Source organism: Danio aesculapii, chromosome 11 (assembly GCF_903798145.1).
Source record: "Danio aesculapii chromosome 11, fDanAes4.1, whole genome shotgun sequence".
Classification (NCBI taxonomy): domain Eukaryota; kingdom Metazoa; phylum Chordata; class Actinopteri; order Cypriniformes; family Danionidae; genus Danio; species Danio aesculapii.
The window spans coordinates 42,603,002-42,630,038 of NC_079445.1; the positions used below are offsets into that span (position 1 = coordinate 42,603,002).

Here is a 27,037-nt window from a genome sequence, read left to right on the forward strand (position 1 = left end):
TCATGTTCTAAATAAAAGCAACGGCACATGATAGAAGGATATTATTTCAATATTAAAAGGAGTTTTTGTCCTAACCAACACCTGAAATTTATATTTTAGGAACGCTTCTATTTCTCACAGGTGAACTACAGGAAATACTGAATGATCAGGTACACCTCATGTGCTTTATTCAGTGTTAAATGCTAATAATGTGGGTTTGAATGCCATTTTACATGACATTTATTGCCATACAACTGAAAGCAGCAGCAGATAGTTCACCTCAGATCAAATCAGCACATATCAGTGATTCAGCATTTACATTTAATAATGTTAAAGAGGTTTAATATGTATTAATTAGATTATAACTCTTACCATTTCGCTGGAGTGCAGTAAGTGCACTATTCTGTGCTTCTGAATGGCTGATTTAAATTTCGTTTTTCGTCTGGTGCAAACAGCCAAATTGCCCATCACTGCAAATCTCGTTAAATAGCGTGTTGTTGGGATACGGAGTTACACGGTAACCTGCTCACCTAATGTTTACGTTTGTAATATTTATATAATTTGCTAATTAATAACCTCATGTGGTACTCTGAATATGTGTCTCATTTCAGAGTCTGCTACTGTCCACTGGAGGTCACATTTCGGTCACGGACGCATGCTTTGAGAGCCTTCATGACTTTTTCCATCAAGGCAACCCGGGGTTATGAAATATAATTGGCTAAACTGGCATTGGGTGGGTTCCGGCATGGAAAACAAATTTTCAAAGCCGAATATCTGACTTCAGCATTGTTTTTCAGATAAACAAGAATGTTTACTTGGCATGTTTCACAAAGCATAAGTATTTTTATGCTTTAGAAGTGTCAAAAAATTATATACAGCACCTTTCAATGATCACATTTTTAAAAATAAAAATAGCAAGCCTCAAGATGAATCTTTAACAGTGTAGGAAAATAAGGTTTTCCTGACCAACATCCTGGCAATGTAGTTTGACTGGAGGCTGATTTAAAGATCAATCTGTGAGCTTTAATGCATTATCGACCTTTAACAACGGCACTTCTATAAGGAGAATTCATGATTAGCCCTGTTACTCTTGCACTGATGACCATCCTTTGGCTCCGTACTGAAACTGTGGGTCAGCTAGAGGATACGGCTGTTTAGTATTTCGGGTGTTGCAACACAACCCATCCTTTATAATAGGCCCGGGCAATATGACAAAAATCTCACATCATGATATAAGTCTTGTCATATCTTGATAACGATATACAGTTAAAGTCAGAACCAAGCACATGTGGTCAGAACACAAACGAATCGCAGGTAATAAAGTATCAAGCGTTTCTCCCAAAGTAAAGTCTGTCTGCTAGGTCTAAGCAAAGTGCCAGCAGGTGTCTGTAGCTCCGCTCACTCTCCGCCTCTTTGCCCTTGTTTGGTATCCCGCCGTGGGTGCGATGATGCGCGAACAAAATGGCGACGGTTGGCCGCGCCTACTTGTAGCTTCTTTTGCAGTGTTCAGAAACCTATGGGTGACGTCACGGATACTACGTCCATATATTTTACAGTCTATGGTTTGCACATGCATTATAATTTTGGCTCAAGGGAGGGGTGCCTGGGGGGGGTGCGAGTAAAATTGGACAAATTTGGGGGGGCGTGTGTCTTAAAAGTTTGAAAACCCCTGCAGTAGACAATCTAAAACAAATATAGCTTAAGGGGGCTAATAATATTGACCTTAAAATTGTTTTAAAACATTAAAAAACAACCAGCCAAACTAAAACAATTAAGACTTTCTCCAGAAGAAAAAATATTATAGGAAATACTGTGAAAATTTCATACTCTGTTAAAAATGCATTCAACTGTATTTCAACTGTATATCATCATATTGCACAGCCCTAGTTGCAACACAACAAATCCTTAATAACATCACACCTAAACTACATAACAGTAGAGTCCTAGCATGTCTTGTGTGTTTTTTTTTTGGATCAAAGCCCTCCAAATGTTTTTATTTCCACCTATAATGAGGAGTGGTTCTCAAGAATATGGCCCGGAGCGTCACCGGTGCAGGTTATCACACCGGAGCGACTTGTATTTATGACTGTTTTTTGGCCGCAAGAACAAGCTATTAACTCAATTAGGTGTTCTTTCTGGAGAAGCTTCGATAGGATTTAACATGCAAAGTATTTTGTGGCCGCACCTCGTTAATGTTGGAGCCGTTGAGGTGTATTATGGGTAGGGATGTGCCATCAGATGTTGATGCTTGTATGAGGTCATGGGTTTGTTTAGCAGGAGATCCCGGCTCTTTGGGGCTTTCGGGGGCCCGACGGGAGGCTGGATTAAACGTGACGGCTCCTCATCCGGCTCCATCCACAGATCTACACATCTGGGAGCTGATGAGAATAACTTTGCATGTTCCTGATTTCACATTATTAGTTGGAAATAATTATTAATTATTATTAATTATTAGTTTCCATTAAACATGCAAAAAGCAGTCACTGGAGTGTCATAAGGTTTCATTAGTTAATGTATTTTCTAACATGAGCTAATTATGAACAATATTTGTACGTTTATTAATCATAGTTCTGCATTTTTTTTTACATTTTCGCATTATTAACATGCAAATTCAGGCTAGTTAGCATTAGTTAATGCACCGTGACTAAATAATGAACTTTATTTTCATTATAATTTAACAAACATGAACAAATACTGTAATAAATGTATTGTTTATTGTTTGTTCATGTTAGTAAATGCATTAACATTAACTAATACAACCTTATTGTAAAGTGTTACTGAAAATACAAATAATCTTGCATATTACAATTATAAATATCTTAAGAAATAATTACTTTAATAATTAATAATTACTTTAATAATAAATAATTACTTTAATAAGTAATTTATTATTGTAGTAACAAAAACAATGATACAAATAATAATATCAATAATAAATAAATAATAATAATAATAATAAAGAACTTTAAAATCTACAATATTACATGTAAAATGATAAAAATATATAGAATAAAAATATTTTCTTTAAATATGAATGTAACAACACTGAATCAATGTATGAAATAATAATTTTTTTTAATCTTTATTGGTATTGGTAACTAATTTTAATATAAAGTAGTTTATTATTGCAGTTTCAAAAAGAATAATTAAAATAATAATATCTATGATAATAAATAATATAAATAATAAATAATAATAAATAAATAATATATTAATAACAATAAAATAATTTAATAATAACAATAAACAATAATAATAACAATAAACAATAGTTACAAAAGTTGTTTAGTAAAATCCTTAATTTTACATGTAAAATGATAAAAGATATTCAATAAAAATACAATTCAAATATTAATGTAACAACATTGTATCAATGTATGAAATAATAATTTATATTTTATTATACTGTGCATTTATTTGCAGTTTAAAAATTACATTTTAAATGCTGAACTTAATTGGTATTGGTAACAAATTTTAATAAATAGTGACATTTATATTTTGCTTATTTATATTTTAATTCATTTTATTGTTAAAATTAATCTTTGATAATATTAATTAATATAATACACATGATTATTTGGTCTTGTATTTTCCATGTATTTGTATTTTCCATGTTTGCTAGTTATAAAAAAAGTCTTAAAATTAAATATTAAAATATGTTAATATGAAAATAATATTATAAATTTATATAAAGTATTTTGCTTTATATGCTATATATATATATATATATATATATATATATATATATATATATATATATATATATATATATATATATATATATATATATATATATATATATATATATATATATATATATATATATATATATATACAGTTGAAGTCAGAATTATTAGCCCCCCTGAGTTATTAGCCCCTCTTTTTATTTTTTCCCCCAATTTCTGTTTAATGGAAAGCAGATTTTTTCAACACATTTCTAATCATAATATTTTAATAACTCATTTCTAATAACTGATTTATTTTATCTTTGCCATGATGACAGTAAATAATATTTGACTAGATATTTTTCAAGACACTTCTATACAGCCTAAAGTGACATTTAAAGGCTTAACTTGGTTAATTAGGTTAACTAGGCAGGTTAGGGTAATTAGGCAAGTTATTGTATAACGATGGTTTGTTCTGTAGACTATCGGGAAAATATATAGCTTAAAGGGGCTCATAATATTGTCCTTAAAATGGTGCTTAAAAAATTTAAAACTGCTTTTATTCTAGCCGAAATAAAACAAATAAGACTTTCTCCAGAAGAAAAAATATTATCAGACATACTGTGAAAATGTCCTTGCTCTGTGTAACATCATTTGGGAAATATTTTAAAAAGAAAGAAAATTCTAAGTGGGGCTAATAATTCTGACTTCAACTCTCTCTCTCTCTCTCTCTATATATTACATTTTATTACATTTATATTTAATTATGCATGATTTATTTGCTTAGTTGCATTGTGTTATGGATATCAGAACAAACCTGTGACTCATTTTATGGTTATAAATCATTACTGGTTTATATAACACCTCTTCTCCAGCTGCTCAGATACTTCATGACTGTGTCAGATGTTGTATTAAATGTCCACACCTGTTTCACACGTGTCTGAATACAGCAGTTTTCATCATTCAATCCACACGTGATCATGAAAATCCCCTTTTTTCATGCCACATTTCTTTTTGCTTCACACCTTTTGGGCTGTGCTTGTGTTGGGCGTCTTCAGCTGAATGAGACGACACCCAGTGTTAACAGATCTGTTACTATAGTGTTAATGCATATTTATTAGCCCATGTAAACAAGGCTATAATCTATAAGAGGCCAGTGATTTTATCACAGGTATTAAATGTGTTGGGATAATTGCAATCCGTCTGAAATGTTTATAAAATAGCTGGTATGTTGGTTCGAAAGGGGATATATTATGCCCCTATTTCATTTGATGATGTAAGAATGTGTTTCAGCCACAAAATATACAACATATTTCCTTTATTGAAGCTTATCAAACTTGAGTGTGAGGAAAAACACCTTTTTGTGTGTTCCTTTAAATGCAAATAAGCTGCTGCTTTCCCAAAGTGGGCGGAGCCTTTATACTCTATTCTGACAGAAACAACAAAACAAGCACATTTCAAGCAGCTTAAACCTCATCAATGCATTATTTGTTCAAACAGTAATGGAAAAGAAGAGAAACAGCTTCTGGACTGAAGTAAGGTTGTCTCGATAATGGAATTCGGTACCAATCGATACTGAAATTTTAAACACATCCATTTTCCCCACGAACATTTGAGCGCTGTTGAGCGCGTTCTTAAACAGCGCTGAATTGCCATTGTGTTCACATGCTCAACAGAAATAACTGTGATTGGCCGTGAAGATCATCGGTTCACTAAACTCACAGCTGTTTACTGAGTGTAACAACCGATACAGAGACACTGGAGCGATTTAAAGCTGCGATTCATCAGCGGATCACTCATATGTCAGCTTATAGACATACCAGTTGATTGACGTGACTTTGAAACACTCCAGTGTTCCTGTATCTGTGGTTACTCTCAGTAAACAGTGGTGAGTTCGGTGAACTGATGACCTTCACGGCCAATCACAGTAATTTCTGTTGAGCACATGAACACAATGGCAAATCAGCGCTGTTTAAGAACGTTTTCAAGTGGACGTTTTTAAAATTTCAGTATCGATTGGTACCGAATTCCAGTATCGTGACAACCCTAGACTGAAGCAGGACAATTCTGAACGGCTAATGGAAACATTTGAGTAGTAATAGTGGAGTATTGTTGATTAAACTCAACTAGCATAAGCTACTGCTCATTTCTGACGTACTAAACGTTACGTGATTAGTAAAGTCTGTCACCGAACTATACAGTGCAGAATATGAGTGTTTAGGAATTTACGTTTGTGACGTTGAGTCTCTGAATACAGTTAAGAGAAAATAGTAGCTTTAGCCACGTTAGCCATATTAGCAAGCACATTCGGTGAGTACATTTGAAAATATTGTCAAAAGTGACTTTTATGTTTGTTGGTACATCCCATAATAGAAAATTAGCCATGTTTTTCAGATAAGGAAGATAAGGTAAGATACAATAAGATCCTTTTTATACATCACTTGGAGAACAAAATATGAATATCCTGTTTTTCCTCATGCTTTTGCAGATGGCTTTTATCTTCAAGTTTGCTTTTGAAAACACTACGGGTTGGGTTTAGGGAAGGGGGTGTGTGGGTCAGTCGATAATAAGCTGATATATTATGCATGACGACAAGGCGGTCGACCTCTCTCACAGATGTGCACCAGTAGGACGTTAATATGCGCAGAAATGTATACATCGCCCTCTGGTGGATTTACAAGAAATGGCACATATGAGAAAACATGCCCCAGTATCGCATTTGAGATTGTCAAAAATGTACACAGCGCCCTCTAGTGGATTTGTGAAATCAAAAATTGCAGGAAACCGTAGTCCAGGTTACATATTTCTCTCAAGTCTCAAAATGTAGCCTTGTGGACATATTTCCAATGAGCCTGGGCTGACTGTATCAGTGGTAAATGTCAATATGGAAGATGCATCAAGTGTATTTTTAAGGTCTTTTAGGTGTTTAGACAATGTGTGTTCGTGTATGTAAGGGTTGTTGGGTTTAGTCTTGATTTGGTTGGTTCCCTGGGTTATGTCCTCTGCGTGGCCTGGGGTCAGTCGGCCGTCACTGATATACTCACTGATCACAGAGCCATGTGTTATTTTCACTGTCTATTTGCAGAGCTGTTTTCATGACTGCAGGAGGAAGGAGAGAGAGAGAGAGAGAGAGAGAGAGAGAGAGAGAGAGAGAGAGAGAGAGAGAGAGAGAGAGATAGAGGACTCATGGGAATCAGCTGAGTCATTCAGTACTAAAGGATGATAATAATATTGATAATCGTGTATATATAGATAATGCTTGTACATCAAACAGGAGATATTGGAATTTGCAGTAAGTTGCAGATATTCACATATAGACACATATACGTCTGTTTGAATGCAATTGGGTGATTATTTGGTCCAAACTATTTATAACTAAATAAATGAACAGATTTATAACTATCAGCTTTTTAAAATAAGTGTATATTTTGATAGCAATATTTAAAAAATAAAATAAAAAATGTTTTAGATCTATAGAATTATTTATTATTAAGTGTAGCTGGTGTAAATAGTGTGATTCATTGTAAATACATACAAATTGAAATAAAAATAAACTTAAGATGACTTTGTAAAAGATATTTTTTGCTTATTAAATATTTCATTCATTCATTCATTTTCCTTCGGCTTAGTCCCTTATTTATCAGTGGTCTCCACAGTGGAATGAACCGCCAACTATTGTTGCATATGTTTTACGCAGCGGATGCCCTTCCAGCTGCAACCCAGTACTGGGAAACACCCATACACACTCATTCACACACATATACTCATACACTACAGCCAATTTAGTTTATTCAATTCATCTATAGCGCATGTGTTTGGACTATATGTATATGTATATATATATATATATATATATATATATATATATATATATATATATATATATATATATATATATATATATATATATATATATGTATGTATGTATGTATGTATGTATATAAAATGTCTTCAATAGGGTGGCACGGTGGCTCAGTGGTTAGTACTGTCACCTCACAGCAGAAGGTCGCTGGTTTGAATCAAAAAGAAAATGAATGAATGAATGATTTTCTGGTATTTACTGCGATAATGAGTTGGCACGGTGGCTCAGTGGGTAGCACGATCGCCTCACAGCAAGAAGGTCGCTGGTATGAGTCCCTGCTGGGTCAGTTGGCATTTCTGTGTGGAGTTTGCATGTTCTCCTCGTGTTGGTGTGGGTTTCTTCCAGGTGCTCCGGTTTCCCCCACAGTCCAAAGACATGCACTATAGGGGAATTGAGTAAGCTGAATTGGCCGTAGTGTTTGAGCGCGTGTGTGTGTGTGTGAATGAGAGTATATGGGTTGCAGCTGATAAAACAAATGCTGGATAAGTTGGCGGTTCATTCCACTGTGTCAATAAAGGGACTAAGCTGAAGGAAAATGAACGAATGAATGTCTTCATTATGCTCTGCCTTAACTTCATGTTTAATAATAAATGAGCTAAATGAATGGCCACTGCACTTCATGTTTGGGATGTATAATCTTTGGGAAATAGCTAAAGTACAAATGTATTTACCTCATAATATATAAGAAATTCAGAGTTGCTTTATTCATTGCAACTCACTAAACAACAGAATAAACTGCACTATTCATGCATTCTGTACAATTCTGTAAGAGTTCTGAACTTCCCTTTTTGATATTTTGCAGTTATTATTTGGAAGCTCTTCAAGGAACGTGTTTTGCTGTTGTTGTTTTTTTCTTCGCAGGCAGGACTTCTGGAGGTTTCTGCTTTCTGCCTCGACCTGCTTTACCTCAAAAGCTCACATGCGAATAATTATTGTGCTTGTTAAGGCAAGCTTCATAATTACAGTCGCTCATGTTCTTTGATAAAGCCTTTAATCTGGAGTATTAAACTGTGGCACGTATCTCAGACGCAAATGAATGCTCGAAACACGTGGCTTGTTTTTTAATAGATTTTCAGCTATTAAGCATTTAACAAACACCAACAACACGTTTGTATCCACAGCAGCTATTCAGTTTACATAAACACACGTTTTTAATTTCATCATATGAGCACATAAACTTGCTGCCTTAATTTTTTTGAGTTAAATCAAATTAACTTTTCCAGTCATCTCAACTTTCATAAATCAAAACGTTAAGTTAAAATATGCAAATTTAATGAATGAACCACCAACTTATCCAGCTTATGTTTTACGCAGCTGATGCCCTTCCAGCTGCAACCCAGTACTGGAAAACACTCACACACTCATTCACACACACACACTCATACACTATGTCCAATTTAGTTTATTCAATTCCCCTATAGCGCATGTGTTTGGACTGTGGGGGAACCTACGCCACGGGGAGAACATGCAAACTCCACACAGAAACACCAAGTGACCCAGCCATGACTCAAACCAGCGACCTTCTTGCTGTGAGGTGACAGTGCTGACCACTAAGCCACTGTGTCGCCCATCTTCAAATATAAATATTTTATAACTTCATTCATTCGTTTTCTTTTCGGCTTAGTCCCTTTATTAATCTGGGGTCGCCACAGCGGAATGAACCGCCAACTTATCCAGCATTACGCAGCGAATGCCCTTCCAGCTGCAACCCATCACTGGGAAACATCCATACACACTCATTCACACTCATACACTACGGACAATTTAGGTTACCCAATTCACCTGTAGCGCATGTCTTTGGACTTGTGGGGGAAACCGGAGCACCCGGAGGAAACCCACGCGAACGCAGGGGGAACTTGCAAACTGAAATGCAAACTGACCCAGCCGAAGCTCAAACCAGCGACCTTCTTGCTGTGAGGCGACAGTACTACCTACTGCGCCACCACGTTGCCCCTATTTTATAACTTAACTTCATAATAAACTTAATAAATAAATTTTTAATATATAGACAGTAATTATTTATTTCTTTACTTTATTTTAAATATAAGGGTGTCACGGTGGCACAGTGGGTAGCACGATTGCCTTACAGCAAAAAGGTCGCTGGTTCAAACCCTGGCTGGGTCAGTTGGCTTTTCAGTGAGGAGTTTGCATGTTCTCCCCGTGTTGGCGTGGGTTTTCTCCGGGTGCTCTGGTTTCCCCCACAGTCCAAACTCATGTGCTATTGGTGAATTGAATAAGCTAAATTGGCCGTAGTGTATGTGTGTGAATGCAAGAGTGTATGAGTGTTTCCCAGTGTTGAATTGCGGCTAGAAGGGCATCCGCTGCGTAAAATTTATGCTGGATAAGTTGGCGCTTTATTCAGCTTTGGAATTAATAAAGGGACTAAGCCGAAAAGAAAATGAATGACTGAATTTAAATATACAGTTGAAGTCAGAATTATTAGCCCCCCTTTGAATTTTTTTTCTTTTTTTAATATTTCCCAAATGATGTTTAACAGAGCAAGGAAATTTTCCCAGTATGTCTGATAATATTTTTTCTTCTGGAGAAAGTCTTATTTGTTTTATTTCAGCTAGAATAAAAGCAGTTTTAAATTTTTTATGAACCATTTTAAGGTCAATATTATGAGCCCCTTTAAGCTAATTTTTTTCTCGATAGTCTACAGAACAAACCATCATTATAGATTAACTTGCCTAATTACCCTAACCTGCCTAGTTAACCTAATTAACCTAGTTAAGCCTTTAAATGTCACGTTAAGCTGTATAGAAGTGTCTTGAAAAATATCTAGTCTAATATTATTTACTGTCATCATGACAAAGATAAAATAAATCAGTTATTAGAGATGAGTTATAAAAACTATTATATTTAGAAATGTGCTGAAAAAATCTTCTCCCTGTTAAACAGAAAAAATAAACAGGGAGACGAATAATTCAGGGGGGCTAATAATTCTGACTTTAACTTTATACAACGAAATGAATTGTTTTTAAATGCTGTTCATCTCTTTCAAGAAATAAAATGAGAGGGTTAAAAATAGTCAAACTCATAAAAATATCTTCCCTTATTTAATTACATGCAAACATAAAAGAGCCATATGCTAATATCTTGCATATGAGAGTGAAGCGTTTATGGCCAGACATTTGCATCTACAGTAACTCCTTTTTTAGGCTGTAAAACCCATGCATCATTGTTATGGCTCTGAGCTGTAAGCAAACCTCATTTTTTAACCTCAGCTTTTAGTGAAACCGCGGTGGATGGAGCACACCGTGTGCATTCTAGAAGGCTTAAAAGTGTCCAGCTTGTTCCCTTATGTGACACATATTCGGTTTATTCAGATGTGAGGTGGCCAGTGATCAATCTCAGCTGAAATACTGCAGTGCGTGCAGAAATACAGCGACGTGTGTGTGTGTGTGTGCGTGTGGAGTTAAGATCCTCAAAGAGAGCATCTTATTCTGTCCCTCCAGGCTTTTGCAGGGACATTTTCATACATTTATATAGGGGTGGGCGATATGGACTTCAAAATTGTATCAGCTTCTATTTCAGAAGTCACCAAAGCGGAATGAACCGACAACTATTCCAGCGTATGTTTTACACAACGGATGCCCTTCCAGCCACAACCCAGTACTGAATAAATTCATACTCATTCACACACACACACTCATTCACTACGGCCAATTTAGTTAATCCAATTCACCTATAGTGCATGTGCACTTTGAGTGAGCACCCAGAGGAAACTCACGCCAACATAGGCAGAACATGCAAACTCCACACAGAAATGCCAACTTGCTCAGCCAAGACTTGAACCAGCGACCTTTTTGCTGTGAGGCGACAGTGCTTTTATTTTTTATGAAAAGCTTAGTCCCTTTATTAACCTGGGGTTGCCACAGCGAAATGAACCACCAATTTATCCAGCATATGTTTTACGCAGCGGATGCCCTTTAAGGCTGCAACCCATCACTGGGAAACATCCATACACACTCATTCACACACATAAACTACGGACAATTTAACTTACCCAATTCACATGTACCACATGTCTTTGGACTTGTGGGGGAAACAGGAGCACCCAGAGGTAAACCTACGCCAACACGGGGAGAATATGCAAACTCCACACAGAAATTCCAACTGATCCAGCCGGGACTCGAATCAGCTACCTTTTTGCTTTTGCAGTGCTAACCACTGAGCCACCGTGTCACCTTAAATGTAAGTGTAAAATATAACATATTTTGTCTCTCAGTGGATACATATGAACTATCATCAAAAATATCATTATTAAAATAAATACCATAATAAACAAAAACATGTATTAAACATTAATTAATTTAATTTAGTTTGATTTAAACTTGGATATGATAAAAAAATATAAATATATTGGATTACATTTTTTTATTTTATTATTATTTTTTAGGGGTTTTCACCTTTATTTTGACAGGACAGTAGAGGGAATTGACAGGAAAGTGTGGGAGCAGAGAGAGGGGAAAGATCAGCATAGGACCTCGAGGCAGGAATTGAACCTGGGTCACCACAAACAACGGAGTGCATATGTCGGTGCACTTTCCACTACGCCATAGGCACCGACTTGGATTACAAATTTAACATAAACTTTAATTTAATCATCATCTTACTGTTTTAACTGCGACAGATTAAAGGGATGCACCCAAAAATGACTATTTGCTCTTAATTTTCTCACATTCTCACCCAACAAAGATCCACTTTTTTCTTCAGTATAGATGATTGAAGATTAGCTGAAGCTATAGTCCTTGGTGAACAATTAAATAGCTGGATTGCATCCTAATGTGAAGCAAACCTTTTAAAGTCCACAAAAAAACCTAAAATGTGAACTAAATTTAGGTTTCTGTAAAGTTGTTAGAGCAGCCGAATGTAGTATTGGTAACCTAGCAACCAACTGTAAACAAGGCAGGCATAATGGAGACAGCTGATTAGTCACATGGGTGTAATGTTTGCTATGTCAGAGTTTATTGTTTCCATCTCTCATTATTCCTGTTAGGACTTTTTAGCACAAGTCCAAAGCCTCAAGTGAGAGTTTTTGAGAAGGATTTTTATTTAAAATTTGGCATTTCTATCACTCGTTTTTATAATGAATTACTTCAAAATGTGCATTAACACAGGCTGATGGAAACCCAGCTGATGACTACTGGCACTTTGAGGGTAGATCAAACATACAGGCAAAGCAAATATAATATTTATGGCTCCTAAATATACACTGAAGTCTTATGAAGCAAAACCATACATTTGTGCAAGAACCTGAACATTATTTACAACCTTGTTTCAGCAAACAGTTTATGCCTAAATGTTTTGTGAGGGAGCATTAAGGTGTTTTGATGACACTGAAGCATTTGTGGAGTGCATGATGACACTCATTCATAATGCATGCGCTCATCAGTCTCCACATGTCTGTGCGATGACTTTCTCACACATGGTTTCTCATCTGTTGCCGTCTGTCCTTGTAGGATGTACTTAGACAACAACCAGAAAACCAGTCTGGCTTTCCTTACAGAGTTTGAGAATTAACTAGTTGTCTATTTGCAGTCAATCCTCCTAAGTAGGTTCAGAGTTTACTGGATTTAAGGGTCAGTTCACCCAAAAATTTTAATTATCTCATCATTTACTCACCCTTTACTTGTTCCAAATCTTTATGAGTTTCTTTCTTCTGTTAAACACACAAAAAGAAGATATTTTGAAAAATGTTGGAAACCTGTAACTGACTTCCATTGTTTTTTCAATGGTTACAGGTTTTCAATATTTTGAATATGTCAAAACATGAATATTTCAAGGTTTTCTTTGGTGTTCAACAGGAGAAAGAAACTTAGAAAAGTCTGGAACCACTTGAGGGAGAAATAGTGATTAAGCTTTCATTTTGGGGTGAACTGTCGCTTTAAATGATTCCCCGCTAGTTACTTTAGAGTTGCACATTGGTTTAGTTGAAGTGTTGTTGGAGTTTATGTCTGCAAATTGTATTTAAATTTATATTTCCAACTCAAATTGAACTGAAGTGTAGCTCATGAATATGTCTAGGTTATTAATTAGCCTAATTATCTATTCCAGACTCTGTATATGCTTCACAAATGTCTAGACTGTTCATTGTGATCAGATTGTGTCCTTCTGTCCTCTGCATCAGTGTTAGCACCACCCTGCAGCCAGCAGGAAGTGATACGCTGTGCTGTGAGTGTGATTGGCTGATGCAGACAATGAACTCCAGTGACCCTGAGAGTTCTGCAGCAGCAGCGGCAGCACTGATCCAGGAGCAGTGTTTAATCATGATGAGTCCAGCCTCAGTCTGACACACTGCCATCACACACAGAGAGAGAAAGAGAGAGAGAGAGAGAGAGAGAGAGAGAGAGAGAGAGAGAGAGAGAGAGAGAGAGAGAGAGAGAGAGAGAGAGAGAGAGAGAGAGAGAGAGATTACACTGAGCACAGATATAATACTGTACAGAAGGTTAGCAGGTTATTGGGTTACACAGAACTGACTGATAGATGGATACAACAACAGAAGAGTGAATGGTTGAGTTGAATTATTGGGTGGATGGATGGATGGATGGATGGAGCAATAAAAGAATAAATGGATGGATTAATTATTAATTAGATAGATAGATAGATAGATAGATAGATAGATAGATAGATAGATAGATAGATAGATAGATAGATAGATAGATAGATAGATAGATAGATAGATAGATAGATAGATAGATAGATAGATAGATAGATAGATAGATAGATTGATTGCACGGATGGATGGAGGGCTGGATATATGGGTTGAACTGATGGATGGATGGATGGATGGATCTATGGGTTGAATGGATGGATGGATCTATGGGTTGAACGGATGGATGGATGGATCTATGGGTTGAATGGATGGATGGATCTATGGTTTGAACGGATGGATGGATGGATGGATGGATAGATCTATGGGTTAAACAGATAGATGGATGGATAGATCTATGGGTTGAAAGGATGGATGGATGGATGGATAGATCTATGGGTTGAACAGATGGATGGATGGATAGATCTATGGGTTGAACGGATGGATGGATGGATAGATCTATGGGTTGAACAGATGGATGGATGGATAGATCTATGGGTTGAACGGATGGATGGATGGATGGATGGATCTATGGGTTGAACGGATGGATGGTGGATGGATGGATGGATCTATGGGTTGAATGGATGAATGAATCTATAGAATGAACAAATGGATAGATGAGTTAAACGGATGGATGGATGAATGGAACAATGAATGGATGATGAATGGGTAAACCAATAAAAGAATAGATGTATGGGTTGAACGATGGAAAGGTGGATGGATGGATGGATGGATGGATGGATGGATGGATGGATGAATGGATGGATGGATGGATAGATGGATGGATGTATTGGTTGAACAATTGAATAGATGATGGATTTGTGGATGGGTAGAGCAATAGATGGATAGAACAAAGAATAAGTGGATGGACGAATTATTGGATAGATAGAGCAAAGGATAGATGAATTATTGGATAGATAGAGCAATGGATAGATGAATTATTAGATAGAACAATGGATAGATGAATTATTAGATAGAGCAATGGATAGATGAATTATTAGATAGAACAATGGATAGATGAATTAGATAGATAGAGCAATAGATGGATAGAGCAAAGAATAAGTGGATGGGCCAATTATTGGATATATAGAGCAATGGATAGATTAATTAGCGAATGGATAGAGCAATAGATGGATGGATGGGTGAGAAATGCAATAAAAGGATGGGAAGAACAATGAAATAATGGATAGTTGGATGGATGGATGGATGGGTAGAGCCAGGGCTTAATTTGTGCCGGAACATGCCAGAACCTCTGAAATCTGATCCGGCACCTCATTTTACGGATCCCCCTCCTAACACGGCTCTTCACTTTCTTTCACGACTCCCCAACCATCTTCACTTTCGTCCGTAAATCCCCCTCACCCCGCTCTTCAGTATCATCCGCGATACCCCCTGCTCTTCACTTTCGTCCACGATACCCTCCTTGCTCTTCACTTTCTTCCGCAACACCCTCCCACCCAACCCTCTTTTCCCATCACTTTTGTTCGAAGGATTGATAGATGGAAAATTTGGATGCATAGAATGTATGGTGATAATACATGGATTGATAATGGGTAGAATAGTAGACAGACAGACAGACAGACAGGTAGATAGAAAGATACTTCACACGTGTTTGTGGTTTGGTAGCAGTGAATGTCTATGACCTTTCCAGGACTCAAACCCCAGGTGTTTTGCTAAATTTTCAAAGGTTTCCTTGGTGTTAAATGTGTGTTTTCTGCTGCAGTTTCTGAGGGAACAGGAAAGAAAAGCTCTGTCGTACGTGTGACTTTCTTTGTGTTTTATGAGCATTTAACAGCACTGAAAAGGGCAGTTTCCAGTTCAGTCACTTGAGATTATCAAGTGCCCTATTTAGTAATGCTGACATCATGCCGGTCTGTGTCTTCTATAGACATGTGGCTCAATAAATCAGCACTACACTGCAAAAAAAAATAAAAAATTCTTACTAAAAGGGCACCTATGATGCAAAATGCTGTTTGGACAGAAGTGTGTGTAGGTCTAGAGTGTCCACAGTCATATTAGAGGGATATAAACACAATTTTTGTAATTTTCCGATGTTAAAATTGGATCTAAATCCTAGTGATTTTGAGGCCAGCCGTACTGTGACATAGCAGTGCAGTTTTTCCCACCCACATAATTGATCGACAGGCGCGTATTAACAAGTCTCCGTAGTATAATCATGTCTACAGAATAGGATTTGCAAAGAAACTGGAATTTAAAAATCCGCCCCAACTCTCCGTGATCAGCAGCACCTCATGTGTTTTACAAGTTTAAAACATTTTTAAATAAATGAATGCTTGTAGTAAAGAAAAGACAGTAAAATCACTGTAATTCATAACTGCTGGAATCTGCACAGCTGCATTTCAATTCAATTCAATTCAATCCATCTTTATTTCTCTAGCGCGTTTACAATGTAGATTGTGTCAAAGCAGCTTAACATAGAAGTTCTTGTAAACTAAAACTGTCAGTTCAGTTTTCAGAGATTAAGTTCAATTTGGTTCAGTTAAGCGTGGTTTAAAATTCACTGCTGAAAGTCCAAACACTGAAGAGCAAATGCATCGATGCGCAGCTCCACAAGTCCCAAACCAAGCAAGTCAGTGGCGACAGCGGCGAAGAACAAACTTCACCAATTGATGAAAGTGAAGGAGAAAACCTTGAGAGAAACCATTTCTACTCTGGCCAAACTTCTTGTGCAGAGCTGGAGTCTAGGTGCCGGAGGCTGGAGAACTGGCTGGACGTCCATCGTGGAGAAGCTGAAGGTGGGACTGGTCACCGGCTGGTGTACAGGCTGGCCCTTCAGGATCAATGCGAAGACTTGTCTGTCACTGGGGTTTTACAGGAATCACTCTCATGCCCTCCACTCCACTGCATCAGAGGATGCTTCAAGCATACAACAGGAGATCCAGTTTGTGGACGTTAAATCTGGTTTATTTTGTAGCGTAATGGAAATAGCAGTGTACCTGTATATTAACTTTTATACAACAGTTCTGTCTGGTTCTCAAATCTGATTGGCTGATAGTCTTGTGTATTAATCCGCCCACACAGAGTGACAAGCAGATCAATAAACTCACTACAGTTTGACATATTGCAGCTGTTGGACAACATAAATGTACTTTTGAGGCTTTATAGGTGATAATGTAGTTATTTGGATTGCAACTGTGCAGTTTATTAATGAGGATAGTGCCTATATTCAAATATTTATAATTTTGGAGATTCAGTCCGTTGACAGACTTCAGCCTGCAAAGCAAAGACATTGACAGTTGACCTCCACAAGATGGCGACAGAAACTGCATGATAAGTCCTTAGAAGAGAAAAACTCAGTAGTTTCTTTTCATATTTCAAACTACAGCTGATCAAATCATTATAAAACAGGTAAGTGACATTCTAAGTCAATCTCTCTCTTTTGTATGTTGTAGTGCTGTATTTATACCATAGTAATCTGGTAGTATTTTCTTTTCTTTGCTTTGTATATTACTTTTATACAACAGTTCTGTCTGGTTCTCAAATCTGATTGGCTGATAGCCTTGTGTATTACTCCGCCCACACAGAGTGACAAGCAGATCAATAAACTCACTACAGTTTGACATATTGCAGCTATTGGACAACATAATGTACTTTTGAGGCTTTTATAGGTAATAATGTAGTTATTTGGATTGCAACTGTGCAGTTTATTTATGAGGATAGTGGTAGTATTTTCTTTGCTTTGGCTTTTTCGGGGTTAATTATTGTGATCTCCCGATTGCAACAGAGAAATACTGGGAAATCTCTGTAGACTGATGTCATTTCATGTCGTTCAGCCTTATAATCTTAAAATGTGAGCAAAATCGCCTGTTTTGTCTTCACTTTAGACATTACGCTAGAGAATCATTCAAGCTCTAAAGTGATGTTTTTAAGCAGCGATTTCTACTGTTCTGACATCAGCTGCAGATGTGAATAAATGGCGGAAGAAAGTAGTTCCTCTCACAAAAATATTTTTGAGACTCTCCGTGTTTGATTTTCTTTTTTATATACACTATTATGCCGTCGAACAGTTGTATAAACGCAATATCACACTCAGTGCAATATGGCTATATATCGTCACTAGTGGGGCACTAAGCCAATGCACGCCTCCCATCGGTGCTGATATAAAGCCATATCGATCTGCTATAAGTGTGATATTTCTTATGTATCCTGTCATATTTGCCTCAAGTGGACGTGCAAAAACAGTGCAAAGTTAAACATGTGTGTGTTTGTGTGTGTATTGCGAACTTTGCAAAGCCATTTGTGTGACACATCATTGCAGAAAGGCTTGAATAACTTCTACACCAAATACATCAAATAACCTTACTTGGTATATATTTGGCTAATAAACTGAATCTCTGCTTCATTTGGGGAGAAACAGCTCATTTGCATTTAAAGGCACAGGCAACAAAACAGCGACAATGTAATCTTGCTAAAAGTTCACAAATTCAGCAGAGTATAATAATAGATCTGATGGGAATTTTGAGATGAAACTTTACAGATACACTCTGGAGACATCAAAGACGTATCTTAAATCTTGTAAAGGGGTAAAATAGGAGCCCTTTAAGGAAAAACTCACCTAATTTTGACTTATTTCTGAAAACACAGCATTTATTTTAGCTTGTCTATAGAAAATGTTTCTTGATTAACACATTTTTAGATATTTGGACTAGAAACAAGACACAATCTCTAAGTAAGATTTTGTTTTAACCCTGGTCTGGAGTGTTTCAGTACTGACTGCTGATTTAGAAATGACAGCCTGCAGTGCACAGAGACATGTTTACAAGCGTCTCTTCACAGCTGTCAGTCACCGTCTACAGCAGAAGAAGCAGATGTGTTTAAATAATGCTTTTAGGGCTTTCAGAAGCAGCTCTTTAGGTTGTGGTTTCCTGATTTTTATTAACTTTATGGATTGCTGTAAATCAAACAGAGGCCATATAATAACGTAATGTGATATTTGATTCTGTATGAGGCTGTTTTAAATGTACGTCTAAAGTCTTAGAAACAAATATGTTTAAATATCCTTTAAAAATATATAAACATATAAAACAGGCATGTTAAAATAATAATGTAGTTGTTAATTTTTATATAGTAATAATTTTTTGTGTTTAATTATTTTTAATTAAAGCTTTTTTAATTGAATTAATTAAATAACTATGGATCATTTATTGCTCGGCGTGGCCACTAATTTGGAATATATAAGTAAACAGATAAATTAATATGTAGTAATATATAAATATACAAAAATATATACTAATTATTAATAATCAATCAATGTACAAATTAACAAATATGCAGGGCCACCAGAATCTGTGGATATTTTTCTGATATTTCTATGTAAAATTTGAGAATTTACAATACATACTTATAAATATATTATATATAAATATGATATAGGTGGCACAGTGGCTTAGTGGTTAGCACTGTCGCCTGACAGCAAGAAGGTGGCTGATTCAAGTCCTGGCTGGGCCAGTTGGCATTTCTGTGTGGAGTTTGCATGTTCTCTGTGTTGGCGTGGGTTTCCTCCGGGTGCTCCGGTTTCCAAACACATGCGGTATAGGGGAATTGAATAAACTAGTTTGGCCATAGTGTATGAGTGTGTGTGTGAATGAGTGTGAATGGATGTTTCTCAGTACTGGGTTGCGGATGTAAGGGCATCTGCTGCCTAAAACATATGCTGGAATAGTTGGTGGTTCATTCCGCTGTGGCGGCCTCTGAAATAGAGACTAAGCTGAAGCAAAATGAATAAATGAATGAATATTGCACATACTTAGCTGTATGTGTAACCCTTCAGTGTGGATCTTCCGGTTTCCACTGTGAGTCTGAGCACAGGATCGTGTTTCAGACACAGACACCTTCGGGTGGGCACACAGACTGCAGACGCCAGCAGGACCACAGCGGAGGCTTCACTGGAGGATTCCTGAGCACAGCGATCAATGACTCTCATATAGACAACTCTGAGTTCACTGAGTCTCAACAATATATCAAACACTTGCATGCTGTCATCCGGCAATACTGAATGAAACGGAGATACTGTGTATATATAATATACTGTATAGAGCGTCTGCTAAATGAATACATGTAAATACTGCACTGCACAAAAATGCTTTGTCTTGTTTCTAGTCCATTTATTCATTCATTCATTCATTTTCCTTCGGCTTAGTCCCATATTTATCAGGGGTTGCAACAGCGAAATGAAACGCCAACTATTCTAGCATATGTTTTACGCAGCGGACGCCCTTCCAGCCGCAACCCAGTACTGGGAAACACCCATACACTCACATTCACACACACTCATACACTATGGCCAATTCAATTCATCCAATTTCCCTATAGCGCATGTGTTTGGATTGTGGGGGAGGCCGGAGCACCCGGAGGAAACCCACACCAACACGGGGAGAACATGCAAACTCCACACAGAAATGCCAACTGGTCCTCTTGACTCTTTCTTAACTCTTCTGAAGTTAAAACATTGGTATTGTGTTGTCTAAAATAAATATAAACATGAAAAAAACAACATTTTTGTTATTTTTATTAAAATAAATGACTAAATGACTACAATTATATTTGAAATTTTGTAGAAATATCATCAGTAGTTTACAGAACAAAAACATGTCAATATACTGTAAACGGTAATAAAATCTACAGCAATTAATCTTTAATAAATTTTAACTTTTAACAAAATTTGATACCACCAGAATCTTACATCTACTATTTCCCTCAAAAAGAAAGTGGGTAGCACTGTCGTCTCAGAGCAAGAAGGTCGCTGGTTCGAGCCTCGGCTGGGTCAGTTGGCGTTTCTGTGTGGAGTTTGCATGTTCTCCCCTTGTTGGCGTGGGTTTCCTCCGGGTGTTCCGGTTTCCCCCACAAGTCCATAGACTTTTCCGTAGTATATGAGTGTGTATGGATGTTTCCCAGTGTTGGGTTGCGGCTGGAAGTGCATCCGCTGAATAAAACATATGTTGGATAAGTTGGCGGTTCATTCCGCTGTGGCGACCCCTTATTAATAAAGGGACTAAGCCGAAAAGAAAATGAATGAATTGTTGTTATAACACTGTGTATAAATTTATATTAGTATATTAGTTAATTCTACATAAATATAGATGATATCATTTCATTTCTTGGTGCGTAATGAATCTCTTTTGTATATTGAATTTAATGCAGACACAAATATGAGACGTCTGGTCTTTGATCCAAGTGTAACATGAAAAAAAGCATGATTCAGTAATAACTCATCTCCAATTTAACAATCACCATTGTTATTTTATTTTACCACACTATAATGCATCCAATTAGAATGGTTAATCTTTAAATAATACGTTTATTGCTGTTGGTTTACGTAATGCTGGTTATGTAATGTGAATTCGTTTTTTGCGCTGATGTCAGACCTTAGTACAATTGATCTGATTCTGTGGTTTGAACTCATAAAGCTCCATAAAATGAGATATAGTAACTTTAATGTGTTTAATTCATTTGGGTTTAGATATCGAGGCTGTTGCCACAACAAGAAACTTGTCAAGATATAAAGTAATGATATTTGATGTTTCCATGGCATCAGATGACGTGTTTGTGTGTGTGTGTGTGTGTGTGTGTGTGTGTGTGTGTGTGTGTGTGTGTGTGTGTGTGTGCGTGTGTGTGTGTGTGTGTGTGTGTGTGTGTGTGTGGTCCTGCTATTAATCATGTTGTGGGGACCAAATCGTCCCTCAAGTATTAACCTTATTCTTTCATGTTATTACTTTTTTTTATTACATATAACATTTTTGGCTCAAGGCTTCCGGTGTCATTACCTTCCACTGATTTTTAACCTTTAAAAAACAGCTTGTTATGCTGCTTAATGTTGCAAACTGGTATTTTGTTATTATACTATTTAGATTTTTCATGTGTAGTCAGAAAACCACTTGTTTGTACAGCAAGTAGTTTGACCATTTATTGCCATTGTTATTCCTGTTTCCCAGTCATTTCCCCCATACACAATTAAATCGGAAGTCGTAAAACAATTGCAGAAAAGAGCTTGCTTCCAGAATATAGTTAATAGTAATACATTTTGATGTTGTGGGGACATTTTTTGTCCCCATGAGGATCATAAACAACTTATTAATCACACAGACTGAAGTATTTTGAACATTTAAAGCTGCAGAAGGTTTTCTGTGAGGGTTGGGTTTAAGGGAAGAGGTGTAGAAAATAGCCCTAATCAACTTTGTATAACTTAAAAAATGCAGTTGAAGCCTGAATAACTTATTCAAATTAAGTTTAAGTAATGTAAAAACACTTGTTGTCATGACTTTTGGTCATATCGTTTTTATAGTGTACAGTGTAAACATCATTAAAGCCTAGTTTATACTTAAAGTGATCGGCGTGACCCACGGCGCATACAATGCGCGTAGCCATGCATTTATGGCTCGTTTCCACTGACTGGTACGGTACGGTTCAGGTCGGTACGGGTCATCTTTATCAAGCTTGCGTTTCCACTACCAAGGGTACATTAAGGAAGCGTTCAGAAAAAACAAAACACAAGCGAAGAAACTCGACACAGAGGAACATATATACACCTACTGCCAGCTAGTGTTTCGGCTGCGTGTGCTGCTCTGCAATAACACTTCCGAAACACTAGCTGGCAGTAGGTGGATATGTTCCTCTGTGTCGAGTTTCTTCGCTGGTGTTTTGTTTTTTCTGAACGCTTCCTTATTGTACAGGTGGCTCAAACTCGCTCATTTTGAGCCTGGAATCGGTAGACGTGCAACAGCTCTAATCACACGGTAAACACAATACAACAATCTCCATCCGGAGCTCCTTCACAAGACTCCACACTTGTAAACACTCGCTGCATCGGGCTCGCGCGGCTCTCACCTCCGCCCACACTCGTCAGCGCTACCAAGCCGACCAATCACAGAGCTTGCGCTCTGCGTCGTTGAGAGGTTCGCGTCGGGGCTTTGCGTCCACCATATTTTACAGTCTATGGCGTCCACGCGTAGGCAGCGCCGTAACGTACGCTTGACGCAGAAATACAAATCAGTCTTCAGTCTATGGAGAGTCCCCAATAAACATGTAAACCATGTGTGTGTGTGGTCTGGTATTAATCATGTTTTGGGGACCAAAGGACTCCTCAAGTATTGACCTTATTCTTTCATGTAATATATACCATTTTTGGCTCAAGGCTTCCGTTCTCATTCACTTCCATTGATTTTTAAGCATAAAAAACAGCTTGTTATGCTGCTTAACGTTGCAAACTGGTATTTTGCTATTATGTTATTCAGGTTTTTTTATGTATAGTTGTTTGTACAACAAGTTGTTCGACCATTTCATGCTATTTGCTGCTATTCCTGTTTCCTAATCATTTCCCCCATAGACAATTGAATCAGAAGTCCTAAAGCTATCGCAGAAAATAGCTTATTTCCACATTAAACATGTAACCCAAATGTGTGTGTGTTTGTGTGTGTTTCAGATGGGAGGAGGAGCTGTCCAGAAGAGAGCAGATGGAGGTGATGGTGCAGTCGCTGCAGGAGGTTTGCTCATCTGCACCACATGTCTAGACGTTCACACTGCGATATTAATCACATTTTGGCATTACATGGCGTGTGGCGCTCACTTTACGAGCCTAAAACCTAGCATTAATCAGATCATAAAGTTCAAACTAATTCAAAATGATTCTGTAAAATCCTAATTGTTAACACATAAGGCTCCATTTGTTCACATTAGTACTAGGCTTGATTCTGATTGATGAACATTATAAGGGCTCATTCACACCGAACACGACTTTGTTTCTAGAAGTGTGAGAGGCAACAGTTCAGAATTGTTTGAAAAAAAGCACAGCATAAAATAGGGTTGCTTATTATATCGTTTCAGCATCAATATCGCAATGTGTGCGTTCGTTATAGTCAAATCACAAGATATGCAATTATAGTTGACCAGGAGCCACAGAACACATGCGATTTGTGGAGTCACTGCTAAGTTTAACCGTATTAGAGTGAAAGTTTATCATTTGCATGTGTTTTTTTAAGGCTGTGACTGTGCATTTCAAGAGAGTTTAACCTCCTAGGGCTTGAGTGTTCACATACGTGGACAGCAAATTTTAGCTCTTAAGTGGCTATTTAAAATACTTTGAATGTTTTATATTTTGTTACAGACATACAGTGTCATCCTGCAACTGTTTTGCAGCATATGAAACGTCCCAAACACTATTTTTAACTGTCCAAAATGGGGGAAAAAAGTTGTTTTTACTCTCTTGATAGTCAAAACATGTAAAAAAAATAATTCTATGTTAAATATGCATAAAAAAATTCAGGAAAAAGTGTTTTATGTTTTTATATATTATATTTTACATAAATTTTCTCTAAAAGTACATCATATCAAAAGATGATACTTAGGTTTTTATTCTGATTAGGTTCCAGTAAGCCCAAATAGCAAAGAGAAATAAAAAATGCATGTAAAAAACACCTTGGGCCTTAAGAGGTTAAAACATTCATTCATTCATTTTTCTTCAGCTTAGTCCCTTAATCATCAGGGGTCGCCACAGCGGAATGTACCGCCAACTATTCCGGCATTTGTTTTACACAGCGGAGGCCTTTCCAGCCGTAACCCAGTACTGGGAAACATCCATACACTCTCACTTTTACACACACACTCATTCACTAAGACCAATTTAGTTCATCCAACTCCCCGCCTCTGAGTTCTTCTGATTGGTCCACTACTGTGTAACTGACAGTGATGAGCTGCGCTGCTTGTGAAAGTTGAAAAGGGGTCGCGACCCCCAGTTTGAGATCCACTGGTTTAAGGCATTCAACCATAGTTGAACCACATGGAATAATAAACTGGTGTCTGTTGAATTATTAGAAAATAATGCACACCCGAGGTAGTGGTGTGGCTGTTAATTATAATCAATTATTCCATACTTAAACTAATCTGAGGGGCGACACAGTGGCTGGGTAGCTCTGTCGCCTCACAGCAAGAAGGGTCGCTGGTTCGAGTTGCCATTTCTGTATGGAGTTGGCATGTTCTCCCCGTGTTAGTGTGGGTTTCCTATGGGTTTTTCTGTTTTCTCCACAGTCCAAACACATGCGCTACAGGTGAATTGGATGAACTAAATTGGCCGTAGTGTATGAATGTGAATGGTAACACTTTATTTTGATGGTCCACTCCATTTGAGTATTAGTAGACTGTCTGCTTAATATCTGTTGATACTGCTTCGTCAACAGACATTTAACTGACTAAAAGAAAGTACATGTCAACTTACACTAACCCCAACCCTAACCCTAACCTAACCTAATGAGAATTATTTGGCATCTAGATGCAATGTAACTTAATTCAACAAACGGACCATCAAAATAAAGTGTGACCATCTGAATGAGTGTGTATGGGTGTTTCCCAGTACTGGGTTGCAGCTGGAAGGGCATTAGCTGCGTAATAACATATGCTGGATAAGTTGGCGGTTCATTCCGCTGTGACGACCCCTGATTAATAAAGTGACTAAGCCGAAAGAAAATGAATGAATGAATAATCTGAGAATAAAAACCTTTTGTAAAGCAATTATTAATCTAACACGATGCTAATTTCTTAGTTAATGTTCAATAACTCATGGAATTTAGAAGTTGCAACTGTATTATTAAGGTGCAAACTATCAGTTGTGAACCGGAAGTTGCCACAGACTTTTATTCCATTACAATGGCATATTTACAGCTGAATCCGAATATTGAGTAGGAGGCGGGGTTTATTTCTAAGCCCCTCCTCTTATCTTTCACTTTCAGCAGGGGCCAAAAACTGCACAATTTGGATCAAAACCTAAAAGGGTCAGTTTCAGAGTTTGACCTGTGTCATATTTTGTGCTGAAACTTCACAGACGCTCTGTAGGGATATCAGAGACTTATTTTACCTCTAATAAAAAGGGGCATAATAGATCCCCTTTAAATATATCTTGTTGTAATTATTGCATTTATAACAGTGAGCAACATCACTGCAACCACATAGCAACACGGCCGCATAAATAAAATCAATGCATTTCGCTTTTAGCTATGTGAGTATTCATAACATCATGCTAAAATACATGATGAGTAACTGTGCATACATGCAGTCAGAGCAGATATAAACCGCTGTGTGTGTGCGTGTGCGAGAGCTCCAGTAATGTGGGTCAGGGCTGTAAACGCTGTGTTGAAAGATCTCTGAAACGCTGCAGGTGTGAGTCTCGTCCTCTGCTGATGCAGCGGCACAATCAATAACTCCTGCTTCTGTGTTTGTGCTGGATTACGGCTCAGCAAAACCAGCGTCCCCTGAGATCTCCAACACGGACACAAGCTGCTCTTTAAATTCAGCCTCCAGTCCAACCAATTTCCCCTCAGGCCGCTGTGGGGATTTCATTAGACTCAAGAGTGTTTCATGTTTATGTTGTTCATGTGTTTACGGCATTTTTTAATCTATCTAGGTTTATTAAGAAAGTAAATTCGAGGTCATGTTCATATTGTTCATGCGTTTATGGCGTTTTAAAAATCTGTCTAGGCTTTATTAAGAAAGTAAACTCGAGATCTGTAATACAGGATCAAAGCTATGCATTAACATTAGATGGTTAGATTCCTAAGACACTATAAATACCCTAAGTTCCATATGACAGCCATCTTCATTTTGAAGAATCCCCCCTTCCACCCCAACTCCTTCTCCTTTCCTAGATGGGTGGCACGGTGGCCCAGTGGTTAGCACTGTTACCTCACAGCAAGAACGTCACTGGTTCTAGTGCTTACCAAGTCAGCCAACGTTACTGTGCTAGTTTGCACGTTCTCCCCGTGCCCACGTGGGTTTCCCCCGGGTTCCCCGGTTTCCTCCCACCGTCCAAAAACATGCAACTTAAGTTATTTGACTAATCCAAATCGGCACCATAGACCTGCACTTAGTAAGTAGTTATCTCTTAAGAGCAATCACTATCTGTTCATTAGCTACTACAGCAGGGGAGTTCTC

The 27,037-nt window shown here is 37.3% G+C and overlaps 1 protein-coding gene across 2 annotated transcripts in view; it reads left to right on the forward strand.

Moving 5' to 3' along the window:
- The window catches only part of iffo2b (intermediate filament family orphan 2b), a 73,824-nt gene that overhangs the window by 22,452 nt on the left and 24,335 nt on the right, over positions 1–27,037 (forward strand). For both annotated transcript variants that reach the window (XM_056467643.1, XM_056467644.1), the window contains exon 2: positions 23,541–23,601. In XM_056467643.1, the coding sequence (XP_056323618.1) occupies positions 23,541–23,601 (61 nt within the window). The remainder of the gene's footprint in view (positions 1–23,540; positions 23,602–27,037) is intronic.